Below are 22,105 nucleotides of genomic sequence, written 5' to 3'. Positions count from 1 at the left end.
TGTCTCAAAACGGTCATTTTGAGTCCCGAAATAACCGTTTCGGGACGTGGGAGCAACATGGCAAGTCAAGTCGGATTCGTAGACTTGCTTTCGCTGATTTTTTTGTTGAGTTTATCATTCTTCTAAAAAATTACATTAAAACTTGTATTTTTATTTTTTTAATCACTAATGTTCATTATTATAAATTTATGATAAGTAAAAAAATATTAATAAAAAATAAAAAATAAAAAAATAAACATATAAATTAATTATATAAAAAATTAACATATATAAAATTAACATATTAAATAGTTAGAGTATCATTTTATTGGGATAAACGATAAATTTGAGACTCTAGTCGAAGAGTTTTGTCAAATTTAGGACTTCTAATTTTTTATCATTTAAAGAATTCTCTTTGAATTATTTAGTTATATTTAGAACTCTCACTAACTCTGTTAACTTAGTTAATGTTATTTATTTCTTTATTATAATATTTTAACATCAATCAAACTAAACCTAAATTTATTTATTTATTATTGTTAAACAAACAATTTAACCGATCCTCTTTTCACACTGAACCCAAATGTTCAACGAAATTTAATCTCCTCTACTTCCACATCACCATACATAGCCGTTTTCCAGGGTTCATATTCGATCAATCAGACTCCAAGCCGGAGGAAGTCGGGGACAAAGATAAATGGTACACCAAAGAAGGGCGGTCACGACCGGCGGCAAGTTCACCTGATCCGGCGACGGTTATTCGTCGGTGGAACACGGGATCCATGAAGATGTTGATGAGGAGGTTGATTCCAAGGACGCTAACTACGATGATCATGAGTATAACTAGTTTAAAACTTTTTATAGAGAAAACCACCTCTTCTCTGCCTTGGTTTCTTCGTTGGCCTCCTCCATCGACTGCTGCTTTTATCGTAACATTCAACCATGGAGGTCTCCACCCTTCCTTATGATGAATTGATTTGTTTATAATGGTGTCATTATCTGTGATTAATGGCTTGATTTCAATTTTGACTGAAACAAGCCAACCAACCAATCTTTGTTTAAGAAATGATTTAGCTTCATCATTTGTAAACACATTTCTCATCAAGTTCTGTGTGTTGATGTTGATTCAGATCATTATGGGATCACTATTGGATCATAGGTATATATATTTTATGTAGTTTAAACATTTGAATATGAATATCATGCAATTTTCATCTTCTTTTAAAACTAGGATTTATTTCCAGGAGGATCCAACCAAACCAAATGTATGTATATCTGCATTCAGATAGTTGAATCTTTCTTAGTTTGATCAGAATCCTAGGGTTAAAATTGTATTCTTTGTGAGTAGACAATTACTTGCATTATTTTTAGGTCGGTCAAGGTAGTATTGCATTAAAGAAGTGAAGTAACGCTACAGATCATCGAGTCGGTTTATTTGTTTTTGCAGCCTCTACACACTGTTGCTGACCCACATTGAAAGCACATCACCGCTACAGGTACCGAAGCGAAGAAGGAGACGACAACAGCGATGGTATACATTCACTGTCCAATCAATTTCAATAACTAGGATTGACCCTCATCATCAGGTCCAATCTTTAAATAATTCAATTCAATTATTTTCTTACAGATTGACGCTAGCTACAAGGATGATGTGGAGAGGGACGACATTAAAATTTCATCGAAGAAATTCAATTCCAACGAAAGGAGGGTGGAGCTAACGTGCTAAGTTCTGTTGTTTAATTAATAGTAATAAATAAATAAATTTAGGTTACGTTTGTTAACAAAAAAAATATAATAAAGAAAGAAATAAATATTAAATATAATAATAACGTTAAATAAGTTTATAGAGTTAGTTTAAATTCTAAATATAACTAAATAATTTAGTCTTAAATTTGAAAGAAAAAAAAATAGGAGTCTTAAATTTGATAAAACTGTCCAACTACAAATAAAATTGAAGTTGGTACGCAATTGCTCACTCTAGATTCCACACTTTGAAAGCAGGGGTGAGTTTAATATGATCTCAGATAAAATTATTTATTTTAAGATATTAAAATCTCAAATTTGTTAAGGTTTCAAAAATAAAATGATTTGACTAAGTAATTTGAGACTTGTAATTGAAATATCATTGAATGAGAAAAGAAAATGTATAAGCTATTTGCATATATTAATTGAAATAAAATTATTTGTGAGTTTTTAATTTGAAAACAATTGCACGATACACATTTATTTGACAAATAAAGAACAATTAGAGACAAAAGGATCTAATCAACGAGATATTATTAGTTTAAAAATAAACTGAATAATCCTTTCTTCATGTTTTTTTTTTATCTAACTCTTGATTTCCTTTAGTTATTTTTTTAATAATAAGATGTTTAATTTTCTTTTCTAATATGCCCATATTCATGCCAAGTTATAGGACGCCTGTGTTTGATTAAATTCTAAAACCGGACTTTGCACTATGCACCAAATAAACTATAAATACAATTATCAATCTCTTCCATTAAACAATTTAAACTATAATAAATATATTAAATTATAACATAAGATCTTAAATATTTATGAAAATAATAATCAAATTTCTAGACTACTTTTACACCTGATATTTTAGAAATAAAAAAATTATCATTTTCGAAAACAAATAGTTTTTCATTTTAAATTTAGAAAGGTAACACAATATCATACTTCAACAATGTATAAATTTGAGATTTTAATAATGTCAAATTTGCAATGCCATTGCCATTGTGACAGAACATCACTTCCCAAATAGACATAGAAAAGATTGAAGGTCAAATTTGAACATTATTGCCTCCCTTTTCCAATTATCAAATAAAACACCAAATATTGTTCACTATATAAAGTTAAGAAAAGACCAAATTAAACCTGAAAACATATAATTTTTTTGAACATCACCTGAACAGCATTATTCAAGAACTACTAGGAGCAGAGTGCCTTCTCCACTTGCTCTTGTAATTCTCCGCTCTTATATGCCTCTGTTAACCAAAATAACATGTGAGAAAGTAATATCGCTACATTTTATGATAGGGTAGAAAATGCAGGGTTTATTTAAGTTACAAAATATATTTCTTGAACAACATTTTCATGAATTTCTTCAAAATGTAAATGCAACTCAAGAGAATAATAAATAACTTACCCACAGTGATGTCACAGCCACCAAAAAATTCACCATCAATGTATAGTTGAGGAAATGTAGGCCAGCTGGAGTACTCTTTCAGACCTTGTCGCAACAATTCATTTTCGAGAATGTTAACTGTTTCAAATGGGACATTGAGGGTCTTCAATATCTGGACAACAGTGTGTGAAAAGCCACATTGTGGGAAATCCTTAGTCCCTTTCATGAAAAGTATCACCTTTTGTGATGTAACAACTTTATCTAAGGTAGTCTTCAGCTCAGGAGATATTGCTGCAAGTTCATGAATCATCAACATATATACACATGCTTTTAAGTTTTAGCAATATAAAGCAAGCACAAACTAACAATGAATCCTAATGACAAAATTATATATAAAAGTGTTTTCAAATAGACCATATCTCCCCATCGAGGGCTTCTTACAATAGCCTTCAAAAGATTTGTACAAGATGATCCTACCCTCATTCAAAACACATTTGCTGTCAAATTCCCATTCAGATGTGTTGGAAACTGAATATAACATAACACCAAAGAGTTTTAATGGTGTTTTTTCATCTGAGTTCGAGTACATAAATATAATGGAGTGGAGATGGAATCATGTTTCATGCATCGCATCTTCTATTTGCAGATGAAAACAGTATTTTTGTAAGCTTGCTAAGGTTTAAAAGTCAATATTCAAAGAAATTTGGTATTCAATATGGGTTGCATAGTAGACAATTTACCTAGGGCTGCCTTTGGGAGATAAATTTGCATACAGTCTCAATCATGGAAAAGATGAAGAAGAAATTAGCACTTCTTGCTCTATTTACATTACCAGGAAATCCAGCAGAACATATTAAGAGATAAAACATTAAAGAGTAAAACAAGTCCATTGATTCTAGGTTAAGTTCAGCTCACCATCACTTGTTAATTCTACACAAAATAGGATAACAAGAAACCATTTGGATTCCAAAACCCAATTACAATCAAGACGTTATGATTCATATCTCTTTTGCCAACTATTTACCTAAGTTGGCGTTTCATACACAAATTTCTAAAGTGAGCCCTAATCCATGATTTATCCCACTTATCAATTGAAAGAATCAGGCATAAACAGAGGAAATGGATGTACCAGATCGTATGAGGCTTGTCCTCCTGCTGCTAATTATCGGAGAGACAGAAATGTTAAAACGGAGAAAAGAGTCGTTTCTTTTTCTTCTAGCTGGAGAAGATGAAGAGGCGGCGGCGGTGGTGGAGGATAAAGATAGAAGCGGCGATGAAGTTGGAGTTCTGGTGTTGCCGAGGAGGAATGACGGAATTGATGATGAAATCGCACCTGCAAAAGCCATCGTTGACGACGATCCGATCTAAACAGGGTTGGCTGTGTTGCAGGTCGGTTTAATTTGACGGGTCAATGAACATCATCCAAGTTCCAACCTTTTTATGTGGTTCGATTTGCTTTTCAAATTATTCAATACAAAATTTATCAGATTTTATTTGTATTATTAATAAACCTTTAATTAATTTATTAATATATATATATATATATAATTAAAATATTATCTCATAAATAAAGATTAAAATTTGAATAGAATATTAAAAAATAAATTATTCAAACACAATTACAATTATTATTTTATTAATTTATTTTAAAGAAATGATAGAGAGCGGACAAGGACAAAATATATGACAATAATTTGTAAGGAGATGAGGTAACATGTTTTAATTGGATTGAAAATTTAATAGAAGAGAGAATTGTTAAATTTTCAATCCACTTATCCACTTAAAACATGACACCTAATTTCCCTATTTTAGGATTCTTTTACAATTATCCCGTTTTTATTTTAAGGAATCTCGTGAAAACAGTTTATATTATGACAGAAACAGATCCAATAATTCGAGTTGAAATGAGTTTAAAAAATAATAATAAATACAAGAAAAAAAGTTCATTTATATATATATATAGAATATATCTAAATATATATAGAATTTATCTAAAACGTATGTACTAATAAAATATAGTAATATTAAAAATTGACTCATTTCTACTCTATTAGTAAATTATAATTAATTTTTTTTATTTATATATTTTCTCTCTCCTACTTTTTTTATTAATTAATGAATTATTTATATTTTTTTTATAAATTTCTTATTATTATTATTTTTTATTAATTATTTTAATTTTATCTTTTATATATATATATATATTATATTAACATTGATTATTAAATATTTTAAAATTGTTTGGTCCAAATAGTTACAACGATGACTTATCATTTTAACTGTAAAAATTCTTTAATACAAAAATAAATTAATTAATAATCAATAATTTGATATATCAACTTATTTATCAAACAACAAAAAAAGTAATAATTAAATATTAGACAAAACAATATTTCTTACTATTACTATATTACTATAAGTTATGAATCAAAAATTAAATAAGAAATAAACCTCACAAAAATTAATTTTAGCAGTAGAACAAAATTTATAAATAAGTTGCTAAAATTTGTCAAAAATGAGAATTTAATGATTAAGAGAAATAAAAACTAATAAAAAAATAGATGAAAAAAAAACTAATAAAAAAAAATTAGAATGAAATAAATTTAAATGATTTAATTAATGAAAAAGAAAGAGAGAACAAATATATTAATATTTAATTAATAAATATATAAATAAAAAAATAAAAAATAATTATGGTTTACTATTATAGGCTAAATGAGCCAATTTTTTTATAATACATATGTTTAAATGGTCTTTTATTAATATATACATCTAAACAGTTATTTGTACAAGTACATATGTCTAAGTCAAAGAGCTTTTTTTTCTAAATAGATTGAGTGAGTTATGTCACATTTTTTTTTTTATAAATTAGAGAAGCAACTATTTAATTAAATTAAAAAAATATAATTTTAAATTTTAAAAAAGAGAAATGGTTGGGAGAAGAAAGTTGGAATAATGAATGGGTGAGAGAATGACGTGGCGGCGCAATTGGCAAAAAAAATAAAATAATTTACTGTACAAACGTGACATTACCCTTAATTTCTTAAATTTTTTAATTTAATACATTATTTTTTTTATCTAAACTAAAAAAAGATAAAACTTACATTTATTCACTCTAGTTTTATACATAATTTTTTTAGTATTTTTTTAAGTCCACCCCAACTCGGATTTTTAGACCCGTCTCTAGGCTAAGGGACACAAATATCATCTTTATCCCATTCCTGATTAATTACCAATCAAACCAGGAGAAAATCACCCCAAAAATTATGAGGCAGAGTCATGACTTACACTTTTATTTAAGGTGTTATGGGTAAGAATTGAACCGTGACTACTATAGTCGTCTTTATTTTCAAACAATACTTAAATCTTTTTTTTCATTTTTTCCCTAATTTTGTTTGCATTTACTTATGTTTTTTAAATTACTTGTATACTTAAATAAATTAAAAATTCAAACTAAAAATATTTTTTATAATATATATAATGGAATTGTGATAGTTTTAATAAAGAGTAAACTATAATTAAATTAATTTTTTTATTAATACTATATATAAAAGATCTTAATAAAATATGAATTAAAATAAGTAACATTAAAATTATACAAAGAAAATAGGAAATTAATTAGTATCATGTAAACAAATTGAGTAAATGTGCATGGGAGAAGAAATAAACAACAATCAAATACTACAAGTTCTTGCTTAATTTGAAGGAATGTATTTATCACCATCACCTCCATTATTTTGATACAGAAAATAATCATATTTATATAATTAATTGCCATTTTTTTTATATGTATAAAAGTATTAAAAAAAAAAAAAGAGAGAAAAAAATTAAACCTTTAAAATTAAATAAAACCCTTATCTCTTCTTTCCTCCACCAACGTTTGCATTCCCATCAAAAAGCTCTTCAATTTGCGTTTCTAAATCTTCAGGCTGTAATTTCACATACTTCTCCGTTTGTCTCCCCGGCGTAAGAGTCGATCCAAACCTCGCCAGAAAAGACCGATACGCCGGAATAACCACCGCCGTTATCGATATACGAAGCTCCGACTGCAACTGTTCGTCGCTAACAACCCACGTACTCTGGCTCCGGTGAATCTCATCGAACATCGCCGTAAAACTCTTGAATCTTTCTTTAAGAACCGGTTTCACCACTTTCCCGTTCACGTTCAAACCCTCGTGGCTTAAACAATTTAGAAGCTTCCCCCATGTTTCTCTCTGGTAACTTTTATGATACTGTCTTACCTCCGATGATCTTTTCCTCGACCAAGTATCACCCATTAACTCATGAATCTCAACGCAACCTTTGATCTTTTGAAGTATGTATCTTCCATTGTTCATCAGGAATATCAAACTTAATGCTGTGTCTCTGTATAATTTTGCTTTAGTGTCCAGATTGGAATCTAATAGATCCATGAGTTTGGTTAATTGGGTTGCGAAAGGTGAAAGCTTTGACTGTTGATTCTGATTTTGCTGTTGTTTTTGATTGCTATCGTATTCTAAACTGGAAGTAGAATCTTTCCGTTCGATTTTCAGATGTTCTTTGAAGATCTGTTCGAGTGTTTCTGTGTAGACGCATGCGTATTTTAGATAGTTCATTGTGTAACGTGTTAATGGGTGGATTGCGCCGCCGGGGACTGGAGTTTTTCCGGTATCGGCTTTAATGGAGTTCTCAAGACTACAGAAAATACAAACCATTGATTCGCCTAGACGAGCTTTGGTTATGATTATGTCGGTTTTGAGTTCGTTTGCGTGTTGTTCAGGGAATATGTCGTCGAATGCGGGGGTTGTGTCCCGGAGAGTTTCATAGACGTCGAGGAATTTAAACAGTTTTTCCGATGAACGTTTTGACATGGCGACGGATTCGGCGAAGCTAAGGAGACTTAGCATGACTGCTCGTGATATTGTTGAGAAGATTTCGACAGCGAATTTTGATGAATTGTTTTGTTTGTCATCGGCGGCGGCGGTGTCGTCGCAGAAGATTGTCTCGGCTTGTTTACGTTCGCCGGGAAGTTGAACTTTAATGAAATGTTTAAACGTGTTTGTCCATGAACCAATTCCTCTTTCCAATGATTCCCATTGCATTTTCTGAATATCATCGATGCTTGATTTCTCGAACCCTAATTCATGTAATGATTCCTCCAATACATTTCTTCTTGTGATTATGTAAATTTGAGAACATTCTGCTTCATACCCTGCTTTTATCATCGCTCTACAGATTCTGTGTAAATTTGAAACGGATTCTTCTAAGTACCCTTTGAAATTGTCTTCTTCAGGTACTGGTTCACATTCAGCCGGCGTTTGATCTTGTTGGTCGCCGGAATGTTGATCGGGCGGCGGATCTTGTTCCTCCTTGGGTGTCGGCAGAGGAGGCGGTTTAGTTTCTTCCAAAATTGTTCTGAATTCATCTTCTAGATACATCATAGCTCGTTGGAGAATACCATCGATTCGATTTATTGAATCGGCGAAATTCGAATCCGACGAGAATTCCCTGAGTGCCATTAATAGACTGTGAACACGATCGACGTTATCTATTAAAGATAAATGGTCGGTTTCTAATAATGGGTTCCATTTTCCTTCGCTTGAAGAATCTTGGGATGGAATCTTATCATCGATGAGATCGGAAAACTGTGTCACCGTGTTGAGATTTTCCGGCGGGGAGGATCTTTCTGAGGCTGATTTATTCAATGATATGATAAATTGATCGATTTCTTCACACACTGTTTCGAAATCTGGGGGTGGTGAATCAGCTGGTGTTGTTTCTTCGATTGTTGTCTCTAGTTCGCCTATCTCTTCGATCGCCGTCTCCGTTGTGTTCTTGGATGATTCCTCTCTTGGTTCTTCAGCGGCGGCGGCGGCGGATGTGGAGGGGGTGGTAGGTGAAGGTTCATTGTCGTTTATGATATCGAGTAGGGTATTTGAATCTGATTTGGTCTCAGGGAGATTATCGTCGTCAGTTTTGAGAATTGTATCGTCGGCGACGGCGGCGGCGGCATTTGTATTTATGAGGGTGTCGCCGGTGGTGGAATCCAGATTATCTTTGTCATCCTCCATTGAAAGAAGTGATTAAAATTGAGAAGAAATGTAGTTTTGATTGATTGAATGAAGAGATGGAGAGAAAGGAAGGAGAGAGAGGAAAGATGGGAGTTGAGTCATCGTGTAAGAAAAACCAGAGAAAATAGATGGTGGAGGAAGAAGAGAAGATCGCCATGAAAAGAGGAGTTCGTCATCACGAAATAGAGGGAAACCTTGTGGGTACTAGTAAATACAACAAGAGACAATTATGCAATCTCTCTCATTTCATTATTTACATCTTTTTTCTGTTTAATTTATTTTTTAATTATGTTAACATTTTTAATCATTTCTAACTTAGGGTGAGTTTCATTTCGAATTTGGGTTTAGGGTTATAGGTAGGCAAAGGTGAACGATATTAATTTGAACACCACATCTATATATATAATGATGCTTAATTTTTAAAGTATCCGGATTGCCGGGTCGAGAGCTGTGGTTAATTTGGATACTTGGGTCGGATTGTGGGTTTATCCGTTTTTAAATTTAAAACGGTTAAAAATAAAATTAAAAATGCTAGAGGTATGTTTCGAACTTGCAACCTAACAAAACAAGTACAACTCTTTAACCAACTAGGCTACAAAGACTTTATATTTTAAATTCAAACACCAAATTTGATAAATGCGGGACGTTTTAATATTAATATAAGTTCAACTTTTTAACTAACTAATTATATAATAATGTTGAGTAAATGGATATTTGGGTCGAATTATGTGTTGACCCACTTATAAACTTAAAACGGTTAAAAAAAAAATTAAAAATGTTATCCGTAATTTTTTCACGATTTTTTATATTATTACTCGTGCAAATACACGGCTAAATGCTAGTGTTTAGTAATTTGGATATATACACCTGATCTGCATGTTTGTAATTTTGGCAACCAAAAAAAAGAACAATAAACCTACATGGAAATATCAAACAAAAATTCTAAAAAAAAATGATAAACGGGTTAGCTGGTTGAAGTTAGAGAGTCTCTATATGATTAAGTCGCTCACCAATAAGTTGTTTTTGAAGCAACCTTTGTTTACCCTATAGATGCTGAAAGATATGTAAATTAGAAAACACCTATATCAATTAAATTTTATTATGTTAGAATTAAGAAATATTGATGTTAAGGTTGATGATGAAGATGTTGATTTAATTTTGTTAGTATCTTTGCCTCCATCATATGAAAACTTTGTCAAGTCTTTCATTGTTGAGAAATATACAATAAGTCTGAAAAATGTCAGGTCTGCCCTTCATTCAAAGGATCTGCGTCATATGACAGCAGGTACAATTACAGATTGTTAAGCTTTAGAGTTGTTTACCAGCGGATGTAATGGGCGAGGGAAAGAGAAGAAACGCGACAGCCGACTGATATATGTAATTATTACAAAAAAAAAGACATTGGAAGAATAAATGTCACGTAAAGAAAATAGTTATGGTTCTGCAGCTGTTCTAAAAGATAATACATTATCTGATGATGATATTTCTCTAGTGTTAGATGGAAACACCCATCGAGTTGATGCATGGGTTCTTGATTCTAGAGTTTCGTATCATATTTATTCTCGAAGTGAGTGGTTCGAAATCTTACAAACAAGTAGATGGTGGTAGTGTTTTTATGGCCAATAATTATGTTTGTAAGGCAGTTGAAATTGACTCAATCAAGATCAGAACACACGAGGGTAGATTCTGTACACTAAATGAGGTCATACATGTTCCACTTATTACTAAGAATTTTGATATCTCTGAGTATGCTAGATAGTAAAGAATTTTGGTTCAATGTTAAAAATGGAGTTCTGAATGTCTGTAAGGGTTCTACTGTTATCCTGAAAGGTGTCAAAATGACACTCTGTATTTCTTATTGGGTTCTACCATCTCAAGTTCTATTTTTGTTGCATCCTCAAAGATTCACAAGGATGATATGACTAAACTTTGGCATATGAGGCTTGGTCATATGAGTGAAAGGGGATGCAAATTCTAGAAAAAAAAGGAATCTTCTTGGTGGTCACAAGATCACGAGTCTTGACTTTTGTGAGCATTGTGTTTTTGGGAAACTATGTCGCAACAAGTTTCCAAAGGTTAGTCATAGGAAAAAAGACACACTTGATTATATCCATTCGAATTGTTGGGTCCGGTTAGTGTTGAATCTCTTGAATGTTAGAGATATTTCTTGACAACTATTGATAATTTTTTAAGGATGACTTGTTATTTGTCATGAAAAATAAAGGAGAAGCCTTCAGATATTTCAAAGAGTGGAAAACGTTGGTAGAAAATCAAACCAGGAAGAAGATCAAGAGGTTGTGATCTGACAATGGTCTAGAGTTTTGTTCGTCTGATTTTGATTAGTTCTACAAAGATGCAGCGATTGCTCGACATCACACGGTAAGACATACGCCATAGAAAAACGGTATAGTTGAAAAATTGAATCAGACATGACTAGAGAGAGTGAGGTGCATGCTCTCTAATGTAAAACATGATAAGAGTTTTTGGGAAGTAACGATGACTATATCATGCCATTTGATAAATCGTGGACCTCACATCGATTAACTGCAAAACACCTTACGAGGTATGGTTTGGAAAATCTATTGATTACTCGGGTCTAAAAATTTTGGTTGCATGGTTTATTATAATTCTAGTGAGGGTAAACTAGATCCAAGAGCGAAGAAAGAAGTATTTGGTTACGGAGATGGTGTCAAAGAATACAAAGTATGGTCTTCATCTAAGAAAAAAGTTATTTTGAGAAGAAACATCATCTTTAATGAGAATTCTATACTTAACTCTATTGAGTTGTCTGTAGCATAAAATAATAGTGCTAACAAACAAGTGAAGTTATCTACTTTACAAAATGAGAAAGAATTCCACGTTGAGGGTCAGTTGTCAGAGCCTGAACAATTAGATTCTCAATTGTTTGAAGTTATTCATGAGAGTGTAGCTGAAGGTCGGTTAAGAAGGATTGGAGTTAGACTACCTTAGAGATACGATTATGAAGATATGGTTGGTTATGCACTACAGGTTATTGAGAAGAAGATAAAGGTGAAAAATGTAGTAACTAGTGACAATCCCACTGATATGTTCACCAAGCCGGTTCCTCATAGAAAGTTCCACATTGTTTGGACTTGTTTAATGTTAGAAACTGTTAAGTTGCCCTATGGGCAACTTTAGAAGAGAGATGGAGAAGATAGAACATTTGGGCATTGACTAATGCATCTGGGTCATGTGAGCATTGACTAATGAATCTGGGTCATTTGACATCGGCGAGTGCATCTAGGCCATTCGACATCGGTGAATGCACATGGATCATCCGACACTAGCGAGTGCATATGGGCCGTCCGGCACCGGCGAGTGCATCTGGGCCATCCAGCACCGACGTTTAGGGGTGGCCAAAAAATCCGATCCGAAAGACCCGATCCGTTGATCCGGCCGATCCGATTCGAAAAAATCCGTATCCGATGAATCGGATTCGGATATCGATCCGATCCGATATTTTTACCGGATTTCCGGATCGGATACGGATCGGGCAAAAAAGATTTCGGATATCCGAAGCCGATCCGGTCATTTTTAAAATTTATTAAATAAATAAACCCAAACAAAAATATAATTAAATAAATACAAATCCAACCAAAAATCTCTCTCTTCCTATATTTTCCTTCATGTTTCTCTTTACAAACCCAAATAAAAATATTATTAAACAATTACAAACTAAACAAAAATCTATCTATTCCTTTCTTCTCTTTACAAACCCAAACAAAAATACAAAATCTCTCTCTTTCTTATGTTTTCTTCCATTTTTCTTTACAAACCCAAACAAAAATATGTCTCTTTCATTTGTTTTTCTTCCCATTTTCCTTTAGATCGGTTCTCAAATCGTCATTATTCATAATTGAAATCCATAATAGAACAATTTCAATTTTCTAGCATATGAAAAAAATTAAAATATGAAAAAAAATCGGATCAGCGGGTATCCGGCTGGCCGATCCGATCCGGTATTTTCGGATCGGATAGTGGTCGGATACCGGATCGGATACGGATCGCAATTTTTGAAAAAAATAAAAGCGGATATCCGATTCGAAATACCGGATCATATCCGATCCGTAAGTTTGGCCACCCCTACCGACGTTTGGGTCATCTGGCATTGACGTGTGCATATGGGTTATCTTGCACCGGCGAGTGCATTTGGGTCATCTATTATTGACGAATGCATCTAAGTCATCAGGTACCGGTGAGTGCATCTGGTTCATCCGACACCGACGAGTGCATTTGGACCATCCGACATTGATGAATGAATCTAGACCATCTAACATCAACGAATGTATTTGAGACAACTGGACATTGACTAATGCACCTAAGACATCTAAGAGAATTCAATCATTGAGACTTTCTTAATGGGCCAACCCAAATTCTCTATTTGTTAGGATTTCTGTATTAGGATTTTATGGGATCTGAGTGTTATATAAACTCGTGTTATAACCCTAGTTTGTTATGCTATTATCTATGTAATAATCTTCTCAATAATAGTTTCTCTCTTCTGGGTGGATGTCGCCGAATTTTATATTGGTGAACCACGTTAAATTTATGTATTTTTTTATTATTTACGTTATCGATATTTATTGGCATAATGCTCGACGACTATAAACTTATGAACTTGTCAAAGAAACTCAATCAATACAAAATAAACAAATATACTAACCACCAACAAACAACCTATTCAAGGAAAAATCATGAAACCAATATAAACAAATAAAAACAAATCAGCTCTATTGACAAAAAAATAAAAAATAAACAGGGACTTAAGAAAACCCAAAACTTTGCTAATGAGGATGCAAATATATCCTTAAGGTCATTTTTTTTTCATGTTTAACATGTAGTTGACCTAGAATATAATATATATATATATATATATATATATATATAATATTTACTCTTTTGAAACATTAAAATAATAAAAATATATAACATCTTCATTATTGACCATTTATATTATAAGAGTTTTAGATTTATTTTTGTAATAATAATGTATTTTTAATACATTATATTTATATATATACTATATTATAAAGGGGTAGTAAAATCTTTCTTGATAATAGAAGAAAGTTGAGATGATAAGTCTAAGATATCCCACTAAACTAAAAAACTATTTATTGTGATTTATATATATCTTAACATTTTAAAAATAATTATTATTATATTAATTGTTCTTTAACTTAATTCTTGGATCTCTCATGTCTATTAAAATAAAATAATAAGTTAAATTTGTCCCCCACACCTCAAGATGTAACATAATAAATTTGATTTGTTTGGAAATACGAATCTGAATCTGGATTTGAACTTATATTTTTTAAATTTTTTTTTTAATATCTCATTTTAATATTAATTTAAATAAAATGATATTCTAAAATATATCTTAATTATATATATATATATATATATATATATATATTAATTATTTAATAATATTTTTTAGTTCAATTCATGAATATGTTTTTAAAGATGCTCAATATTTATTTATATCTTTTACAATACATATTACAATTTTCCTAGTTATAGGTAGGCTAGTAAATTAGTAATATAATCCATATATATGAATGATCTGATAACCTAAATAAAATATATAATATAAAAAAATTAGAACTGTTGGTGTGGAAATTGCAATACCAACCAAATAATGGAAGTAATCAGAATCATTGACTCCTTTGGGGCAGCTTATTCTCCTCTCCATCCAATTAAATTCCAAAATATAACTTCTTTCCCTCCCTCCATTCATATTCATATATACCTAAAATATCTCTATCTCTTGAACTTAGAAGATTGAATTATGCTGCAAGTTGAATAGATTATAGTACTACTAATAATACTTAAAAAAAAATAAAAATAATATATGGGAATATTTTGCAAGAGATTATGGACAAAGACAACAGCCATGATCATCTTGATCAGCTGCTTGATCATAGATGTTGAAGGAAATTTCAATTACAAAGATGCCCTCACCAAATCATTAATCTTTCTTGAAGCTCAAAGATCTGGAAAACTTCCACCAAATCATAGACCTTCTTGGAGAGGCGATTCAGCTCTTGATGATGGAAAACTAGCCCATGTAAACATATTAACATTCTTCCTTTTTTCTTTACAATGAATGAAAATTGAACAAATGAAATTCAGGCAGATCTTGCTGGAGGGTATTATGATGCAGGAGACAATGTGAAATATGGTTTGCCATTAGCATTCACGGTCACTACATTGGCATGGGGAGTTTATGCTTATGAGGCTCAATTTAAGTCTGCAGGAGAACTTAATAATGCCTTGGATGCCATTAGATGGGGGACAGATTATCTTCTTAAAGCAAGTTCTAAGCGTAATCGTTTGTTTGTTCAAGTGGGTGACCCCGATAAGGATCATCAATGTTGGGTTGGACCGGAGAATATGCAAACACCGCGAACCGTATTGCAGATTGATGAGAGTCATCCTGGAACAGAGATTGCAGGGGAGACTGCAGCTGCTTTGGCTGCTGCTTCTGTTGTTTTTAAAAGAATAGACCGAGCTTATTCTCATAGTCTTCTTAATAAGGCTAAATTGGTTTGTACATACTTTTTTTAGTTGTAATATTTGAATTTGAATATTGGGTAATAATAATAATAATTTGATGATATGGGTTTTGTAGGTGTTTGAATTTGCTAATAGTAAGAAAGGAACTTATGATGGAGAATGTCCATTTTATTGCTCTTATTCTGGTTATAATGTAAGTTCATTTTTTTTCAAATTTTGTTTTGGTTAAAATTAAATGAAATGAAATGACAGGACGAATTGTTGTGGGCTGCAACATGGTTATACATAGCTACAAAGAAAGCACCATATTTGCAATATGTACAAGAGGATTCACTAACTGCACAAGTTCAAGAATTTAGTTGGGATCTTAAATATGCAGGCGCCCAAATTCTCCTCGCTAAAGTAATTCTTCTTTCGTTTTGTTTATGTATTCGTGAAATGTTTGAATATATCAACCCAATTCGAACTTAAAAACATCCATTTGTCGAATATATGGTCCAATATAGGGTTTTGGATCAGTTTGATGTTATAATGTATGAAGAAAATTTGACATATTCTTCAATTTTGTTTGATTAATTGTTTTAAAATTTTCAAACCAACCCAATATCTAATAATTTGACGCGGCCATAAACCTAATTCCATTTATTTCAGATATTTTTAGATCAAGGTGAGAAGAGTTTAGACTCATTCAAGGATCAGGCTGACAGTTATATATGCTCTGTTCATCCTGATAGTCCATACCACCAAGTATTCATGACTGCTGGTAATTGTTTTTTTTGTGACATTTTATCTAGTTATAATGTGGTTAATCATTTTTTTACAATTTTATTTTACAGGCGGTTTAATCCATTTGAGAGATGGAGCGAATTTGCAATACGTTACAGGAACCGCTTTCTTGTTCAGCGTATACAGCGACGTTCTAGCGCAACACAACCAGAAAGTCACTTGTGGCGCCACCACATTCAACTCAGCCAGTGTCATGGCCTTTGCAAAGAAACAGGTTTATAACTAATGAATTAATGAATGAATTATTTAATTTGAATAAATGTAACTAATTAAATGTGTATATGAACTTCAGATGGATTACATACTAGGGGATAACCCATTAAAAAGATCATACATGGTGGGGTTTGGCGAGAATCCGCCTTTACAAGCTCATCACAGAGGTGCATCGGTTCCGAAAATGTCTACACAAGAGGTCGTTAATTGTGGCATGAGTTTCACAAAATGGTATAATGTCGATGGTCCTAACCCTAATGAGTTAACCGGGGCTATCGTTGGCGGACCGGACAAGAATGATCAATTTAATGATAAGCGATCCGATTCTTCCATGACCGAACCTACTACTTATACTAATACACTTGCTATTGGAGTTCTTGCTAAGCTTGCCGGTTCTTGATTTATTACTTAAAATTTAGAGGCTAGAAATTAATTAGGTTTAATCATTAAAATGTATATGCATGATATTGTAGAATGAGTGCTCTTTCAATGTTGTTATCATAGTGTAATATAGGAAGATAGTTACTATTGAGCTTTTTTTTAGGGGTTACGTGGTTTTTAATATTAGAAAATAATTAGGCCCATGGACACTATATTTATAGATCATTGTCATTAATTTGTATAATGTTTTTTTTTTGAAAGATTATTAAATAAAAATAGAATTTTCATGACTTTTATATTTGATTAACATTCTTTGATTTCGCTGTCAACGTGACTTTTACGACATTCTTTGAGCTTATCGTATCTAGTTTTTTAGTTATTATTCTAATGTTTTTTTTGGATTACAGTATGTACAATACTTTTGTGACGATATTTATTGTTCTTGTGTTTTTGTTGATATGGTACGTAATAGTTTTGAATACTTTATTTTTTTTAATCTATTTAGATTAGGTGGATAAAAAATTTAGTTAGTTCGATTTGTAATCGAAATACACTATAAAACTATTGAAGTCGGTACGATAAAATATCAAATTGTTAATTTGGATTCATTGGTTGGTTAGAATATTGGTTATGTACATTAGTTTAGTTCGATCGGTTTCATTCATTTGCCAATAATTATTATTAAATAATAGAATTGTACACACAAATTTGTTTTGAAAAAAATATATCACTATATATTAGTTAAAAAAATAGAGATAGGTGGACAGATATTTGTAATTGCATATTTTTATTTATTTTTTTTAATTAATGAAAATGAAATTAGATGAAAAAAAATAAATAGAAAAAGGAAATCTGCATAAGGCGAAGGAGGAGGAGATACGAATCCTTATCTGTTCCATTTGAGCTCTGAAAAGCTTCTCTCTCTTTCACACACACACACACACACTGTCAATGGAGTCTCCTTCTGCGGTGGAAGTGTGGAGGAAGAACAACAACAAACATGCGGCGCCGTCGACGGCGGTGTCGGTGGCTAGCAATCCCATCCCCAACGGCTTAGCGAGACTATTCCCTAATTTCTTCACCTTTCAACCAAATCCATTTCTTCTTACAATCCATCCATCCAAACCTGTTAACCTAAACCTAAACCTAAACGCCACCACAATCCTCTCCGTTGCCGCCGAACGATGCTTCCACATGTTATCCGAATTCGCTTCCCCTAACAATCCTTTACTCATAAACCTCTTCTCCTTACCTTCCAATTTCCGCAATTTCCTCCAGGTATACATACAGATCGCTACTAATCTATCATCCTCATCATCATCAATTCAATTGATTATATATAATGTGTAATATCACAGATCTGTAAACAGAAGAACTACCGCAGAAGGAGTTTGCTGTCTTCGAATCACAATTTCGCGGCGATTTTGCCAGGGGATTCGGTCGCTGGACTGGTTGTTTCTAATGGAGTTATGAATTTTCTCAACATTTACAACACTCTTCTAGTTGTTAGACTCGTTTTAACTTGGTTTCCTAATACTCCTCCAGCCATTGTTTCTCCTCTCAGGTATGTATGTACGTTCATATTTGATCAATTGAACTGGATTTTGGTATGAACATTGTTTTTTATATGATGAACAGCACGCTGTGTGATCCATACTTGAATATATTTCGTGGTATTATTCCACCACTTGGAGGGACATTGGATCTTTCTCCTATTTTGGCATTTCTTGTTCTCAATGCTTTAACAAGCACTGCATCTGCATTGCCTGCCGAACTCCCTTCTACTACTGCTACTAGTACGATTTCTTCAACGATAACAGCTCAACCGCAAATTTCATTGCCGAAAGCTATTACTTCGTCACAGGAGAAGTGGTTAAAGAGGATGCATCGAACGAGCTCCAATGGTGGTCATGAAGCTGGAACCAGGTGATGATGATGATGATGATTGAATATCTCTATCAGTTTATATATATAATTGAGTCTATTTGTAAAACGGGTACTTTCCTACACTATTTAAATCTTCTCTTTTTAGATAATTAATTGAGTGATACATACTTTTTCATTTAGGATTCTTAGGCCACAAATTATTATTATTTTGCTTTATCTAAATTGTCGAATTGAGATCAAATCTATTTTTTCAAACTTCACAATTTCGGTACAAAATCTTAATTTATTATCGAGGTGACATTTATAAATAAATAATATATCAATTTCACTAATTTAATTACTCGAATTTCATAGAAACCTTTAATTCACTAAAATTCGATATAAATATTTTATTTATTTATAAATATCAAGTAATAATAAGTTAACTGGATATGAATATGCAAAATCCCGTTTACAATATAGAACTCCAAATTGTGAATTTGAAAAGAAAAAATAAATGGACAATTTTGCCATTTTTATTTATATCAAATTACTTTTAAAATTTGAATTTTTTTCCTTTTACAAACAAATAACAAAGGTAGCATATTATGATCATCATGAAAAAAATAATTGGTAACAAAACAAGTTACCAATTAGAGAACGTGGTACAAAGTGCAAACTCAACTATCAACAGGAAATCGATCACTTCTCGACATCCAATTACATTACACCAACGCTAAAAATCATTGCAATAACGACTCCTATAGGCCAGAGGAAACGACCAAACCGATAAGCGCCACTACAAACATCATTAGCACCGCTGAAGCATCCAGGTCTAGTGACCTTCACCACACCACCTTCCAAAGCAAAGCTGCTGTTGGTTTGTCCATTGCTGAATAAAATGCACCAGAAATAGGGAGAACTGGGGTTCGATCCACTAACAGCTGCACCCACCTGAGTGTGGTTCTTATCATAGAGAATCTCCAAGCTCTTGTTGTTCTTCATCAGAATATCATTGAAAGCTTGAGAAGGAACAACATATTTGGTCTGACATCCAAGCAACCGACCAGTAATTTGAGAAAGGGTCGAGACCTGTACACCACAGTTTGGTGCAAAAGTATCGGCAAATGCAGAATCTTGGGGTCTCTTAGCGTTAGACCCTCCTACTTCGTCGCAGTTTCCTTCGTACGCTTTAATGTACTGCAGAGCTAAGCAAGCCAAACCCGGATTATCGTATAATGCTGCTTGTTTATGGTTTGTCCTGTTACTGTTCAATACATCTACGAGCTGATCTGCTGGATTATCTGTCACTTTTCCTCTAGCTGCTTTTGAATAGCATCATCAAAGACACACACACACACAAACAAGTCAAGAAGATTGAAAAGGACAAAGAGCAATAATCAAAATTCTTAATATGGTCAACTGATTGTTCATAATAGGTAAAACAAATGGAAACAGGTAAGCATGACAGATCAAGTATAGATGCCATTGTTAATGAATCTCTGCATAATTTAGCTAGCTTGTTCTTCTTCCTCAATCGACCAAAGATTTTATAAGAATATGCATTATTCTATGCTTTAAGTGATACAAATGCCTAACTGCGCAGAACGCATCTCTAAAATGGCAAGAACAATAAAGAAATTCTGGTGTGCTAAGTCCAAATTTATAGCAACAAAGCAGCGAATTGAATTTGCACACATCTACATAATGAAGATCTCAATTAATTAAGGTTCGGCATGCATGAGAGTAATCCGTAACCGTAAGAGTATGTAGATTGTGTGGATCTACCAAAGCGGATACATCTTAAGGTCCTGGAGGAAGAGATCGATCCGAGAGTTGAATTGGTTAACTACGGCCATTGAAGTAAGTAATATATAGAGATTTGAAGTTCCGTTAGATCGATGAAATAGAAGAAATGCAGTTGAGCAGAGATCTGGTAGATACATTGGCTACAACATCTAACTAAGATTCATTGTTTAGGAGGAGATTAGGTATTGTTGAATCAGATTGATTGATTGATTGATAAATTAGGTAGCTAGCTAGCTAGCGAAGAAGCAGGTCAATGCTGTAAATTAAAAGTAAAATCTGCGAGAGAAGAGAAGAGAGAAAGTAGTGAAGTGACTCACTCTGTAAAGCAGCGGAGAGGATGATAGGGACGAGAAGAATCCACGTAGTCATCGCCATTGTAGAGCAAGTAGCAACTGCTGCACACGAGAGAAAGAGAGAGGAGCGATGATAATAGGGAAGGACCAACTGTGAAGAAAGAAACCACTGACTTATATCAAAATCTACCTTTTTTTTAAAAAATTATTTCAATAACTATCATTCATCTTTCTATTCTCTTCCTTCGCGGCTGTTCTCATTTTAGTTATCTCAAATTCATTACTTCAACTTAAAATAGGAAAATATTAAAATTTACATTATAACTAAAAAAAAATATGTTTAAAAATATACAATTTATCTTTAAACTTATTAAATTATTGGGAAATTTGACAGAATGACACAAAAGATTGACTTATTTGATATAAGTGTCAATCGCATAAAATTAAATGCGCTGATGACACTTTTTTAATTTTTGAGACGATTTTGCCCCTGTGAGACGTTCACAATCGCGAGACATAACTGGCATTCGCGAGACGCAATCGGCAATCGCGAGACGAAAAAAAAAAAAAATTGCGTCTCGCGATTGCCGGTTGCGTCTCGCGATTGTAGACGTATTGTGACAGAGACAAAATCGTCTCAAAAATAAAAAAAAATAGTGTTACCAACGCATTTAATTTTATGCCTTGACACTTATGTCAAATAAGACAATTTTTAGTGTCATTTCGTCAAATTCCCCTAAATTATTAGTCAAATTGTTAATTTGGATTTTACTTATTTGTGTCAATTGGGATTCTTTCAAATATACAATTTATGACTGAAGATATTTTATTTCAAACTGATTAATTTATTATTTATAGATAAATAAATTAAATAACTATCCATTCTTCTGTTTAACAATAAAATTTTATTTTTTATAATTTTAATGTAGTCCCAAATGATGAGGTTTGAATTTTTTTTTTTAAATCTCAATCAAATAAAGAGTCCAAATTTGACAAATAAGCCATAAATTATTTATGTATATTATATATTTTAAATATTTTTATTAAAATGAAAAATATTA

At 32.3% G+C, this 22,105-nt stretch overlaps 5 protein-coding genes across 6 annotated transcripts; 2 read left to right on the top strand and 3 right to left on the bottom strand.

Moving 5' to 3' along the window:
- Nucleotides 1-2,671: 2,671 nt before the first annotated feature.
- Nucleotides 2,672-4,544, bottom strand: LOC124945771 (monothiol glutaredoxin-S7, chloroplastic). The gene is made up of 3 exons (XM_047486264.1): nt 4,239-4,544; nt 3,131-3,400; nt 2,672-2,969 (listed from the first exon to the last, which is right to left on the bottom strand). The coding sequence occupies exons 1-3, from the start codon at nt 4,453-4,455 to the stop codon at nt 2,914-2,916; spliced, it is 543 nt and encodes a 180-aa protein (XP_047342220.1). The 5' UTR covers nt 4,456-4,544; the 3' UTR covers nt 2,672-2,913.
- A 2,244-nt stretch (nt 4,545-6,788) lies between these two features.
- LOC124910781 (exocyst complex component EXO70B1-like) lies at nt 6,789-9,285 on the bottom strand. Its single transcript, XM_047451458.1, has one exon. The coding sequence runs from the start codon at nt 9,157-9,159 to the stop codon at nt 6,964-6,966; it is 2,196 nt and encodes a 731-aa protein (XP_047307414.1). The 5' UTR covers nt 9,160-9,285; the 3' UTR covers nt 6,789-6,963.
- Nucleotides 9,286-15,073: 5,788 nt separating this feature from the next.
- Nucleotides 15,074-17,095, top strand: LOC124910068 (endoglucanase 16). Its single transcript, XM_047450692.1, has 7 exons — nt 15,074-15,247; nt 15,313-15,726; nt 15,812-15,889; nt 15,949-16,117; nt 16,358-16,459; nt 16,533-16,696; nt 16,775-17,095. The coding sequence occupies exons 1-7, from the start codon at nt 15,074-15,076 to the stop codon at nt 17,093-17,095; spliced, it is 1,422 nt and encodes a 473-aa protein (XP_047306648.1).
- An 846-nt stretch (nt 17,096-17,941) lies between these two features.
- LOC124945640 (ylmG homolog protein 2, chloroplastic) lies at nt 17,942-19,138 on the top strand. Its single transcript, XM_047486107.1, has 3 exons — nt 17,942-18,354; nt 18,435-18,640; nt 18,715-19,138. Exons 1-3 carry the CDS (start codon nt 18,028-18,030, stop codon nt 19,004-19,006), a joined length of 825 nt encoding a protein of 274 aa, XP_047342063.1. The 5' UTR covers nt 17,942-18,027; the 3' UTR covers nt 19,007-19,138.
- Nucleotides 19,139-19,519: 381 nt separating this feature from the next.
- LOC124946040 lies at nt 19,520-21,236 on the bottom strand. Of its 2 annotated transcripts, none has more exons than XM_047486595.1 (2): nt 21,069-21,236; nt 19,520-20,264 (listed from the first exon to the last, which is right to left on the bottom strand). In XM_047486595.1, exons 1-2 carry the CDS (start codon nt 21,124-21,126, stop codon nt 19,663-19,665), a joined length of 660 nt encoding a protein of 219 aa, XP_047342551.1. In that variant the 5' UTR covers nt 21,127-21,236; the 3' UTR covers nt 19,520-19,662. The 2 variants fall into 2 exon arrangements, with proteins under 2 accessions (XP_047342551.1, XP_047342549.1); XM_047486593.1 differs by having other exon boundaries at nt 19,520-20,267; nt 21,069-21,220.
- Nucleotides 21,237-22,105: the final 869 nt, after the last annotated feature.

The sequence above is a fragment of the Impatiens glandulifera genome, chromosome 7, assembly GCF_907164915.1.
Source record: "Impatiens glandulifera chromosome 7, dImpGla2.1, whole genome shotgun sequence".
Taxonomy (NCBI): domain Eukaryota; kingdom Viridiplantae; phylum Streptophyta; class Magnoliopsida; order Ericales; family Balsaminaceae; genus Impatiens; species Impatiens glandulifera.
This window is presented reverse-complemented; position numbering and strand designations above follow the sequence as displayed.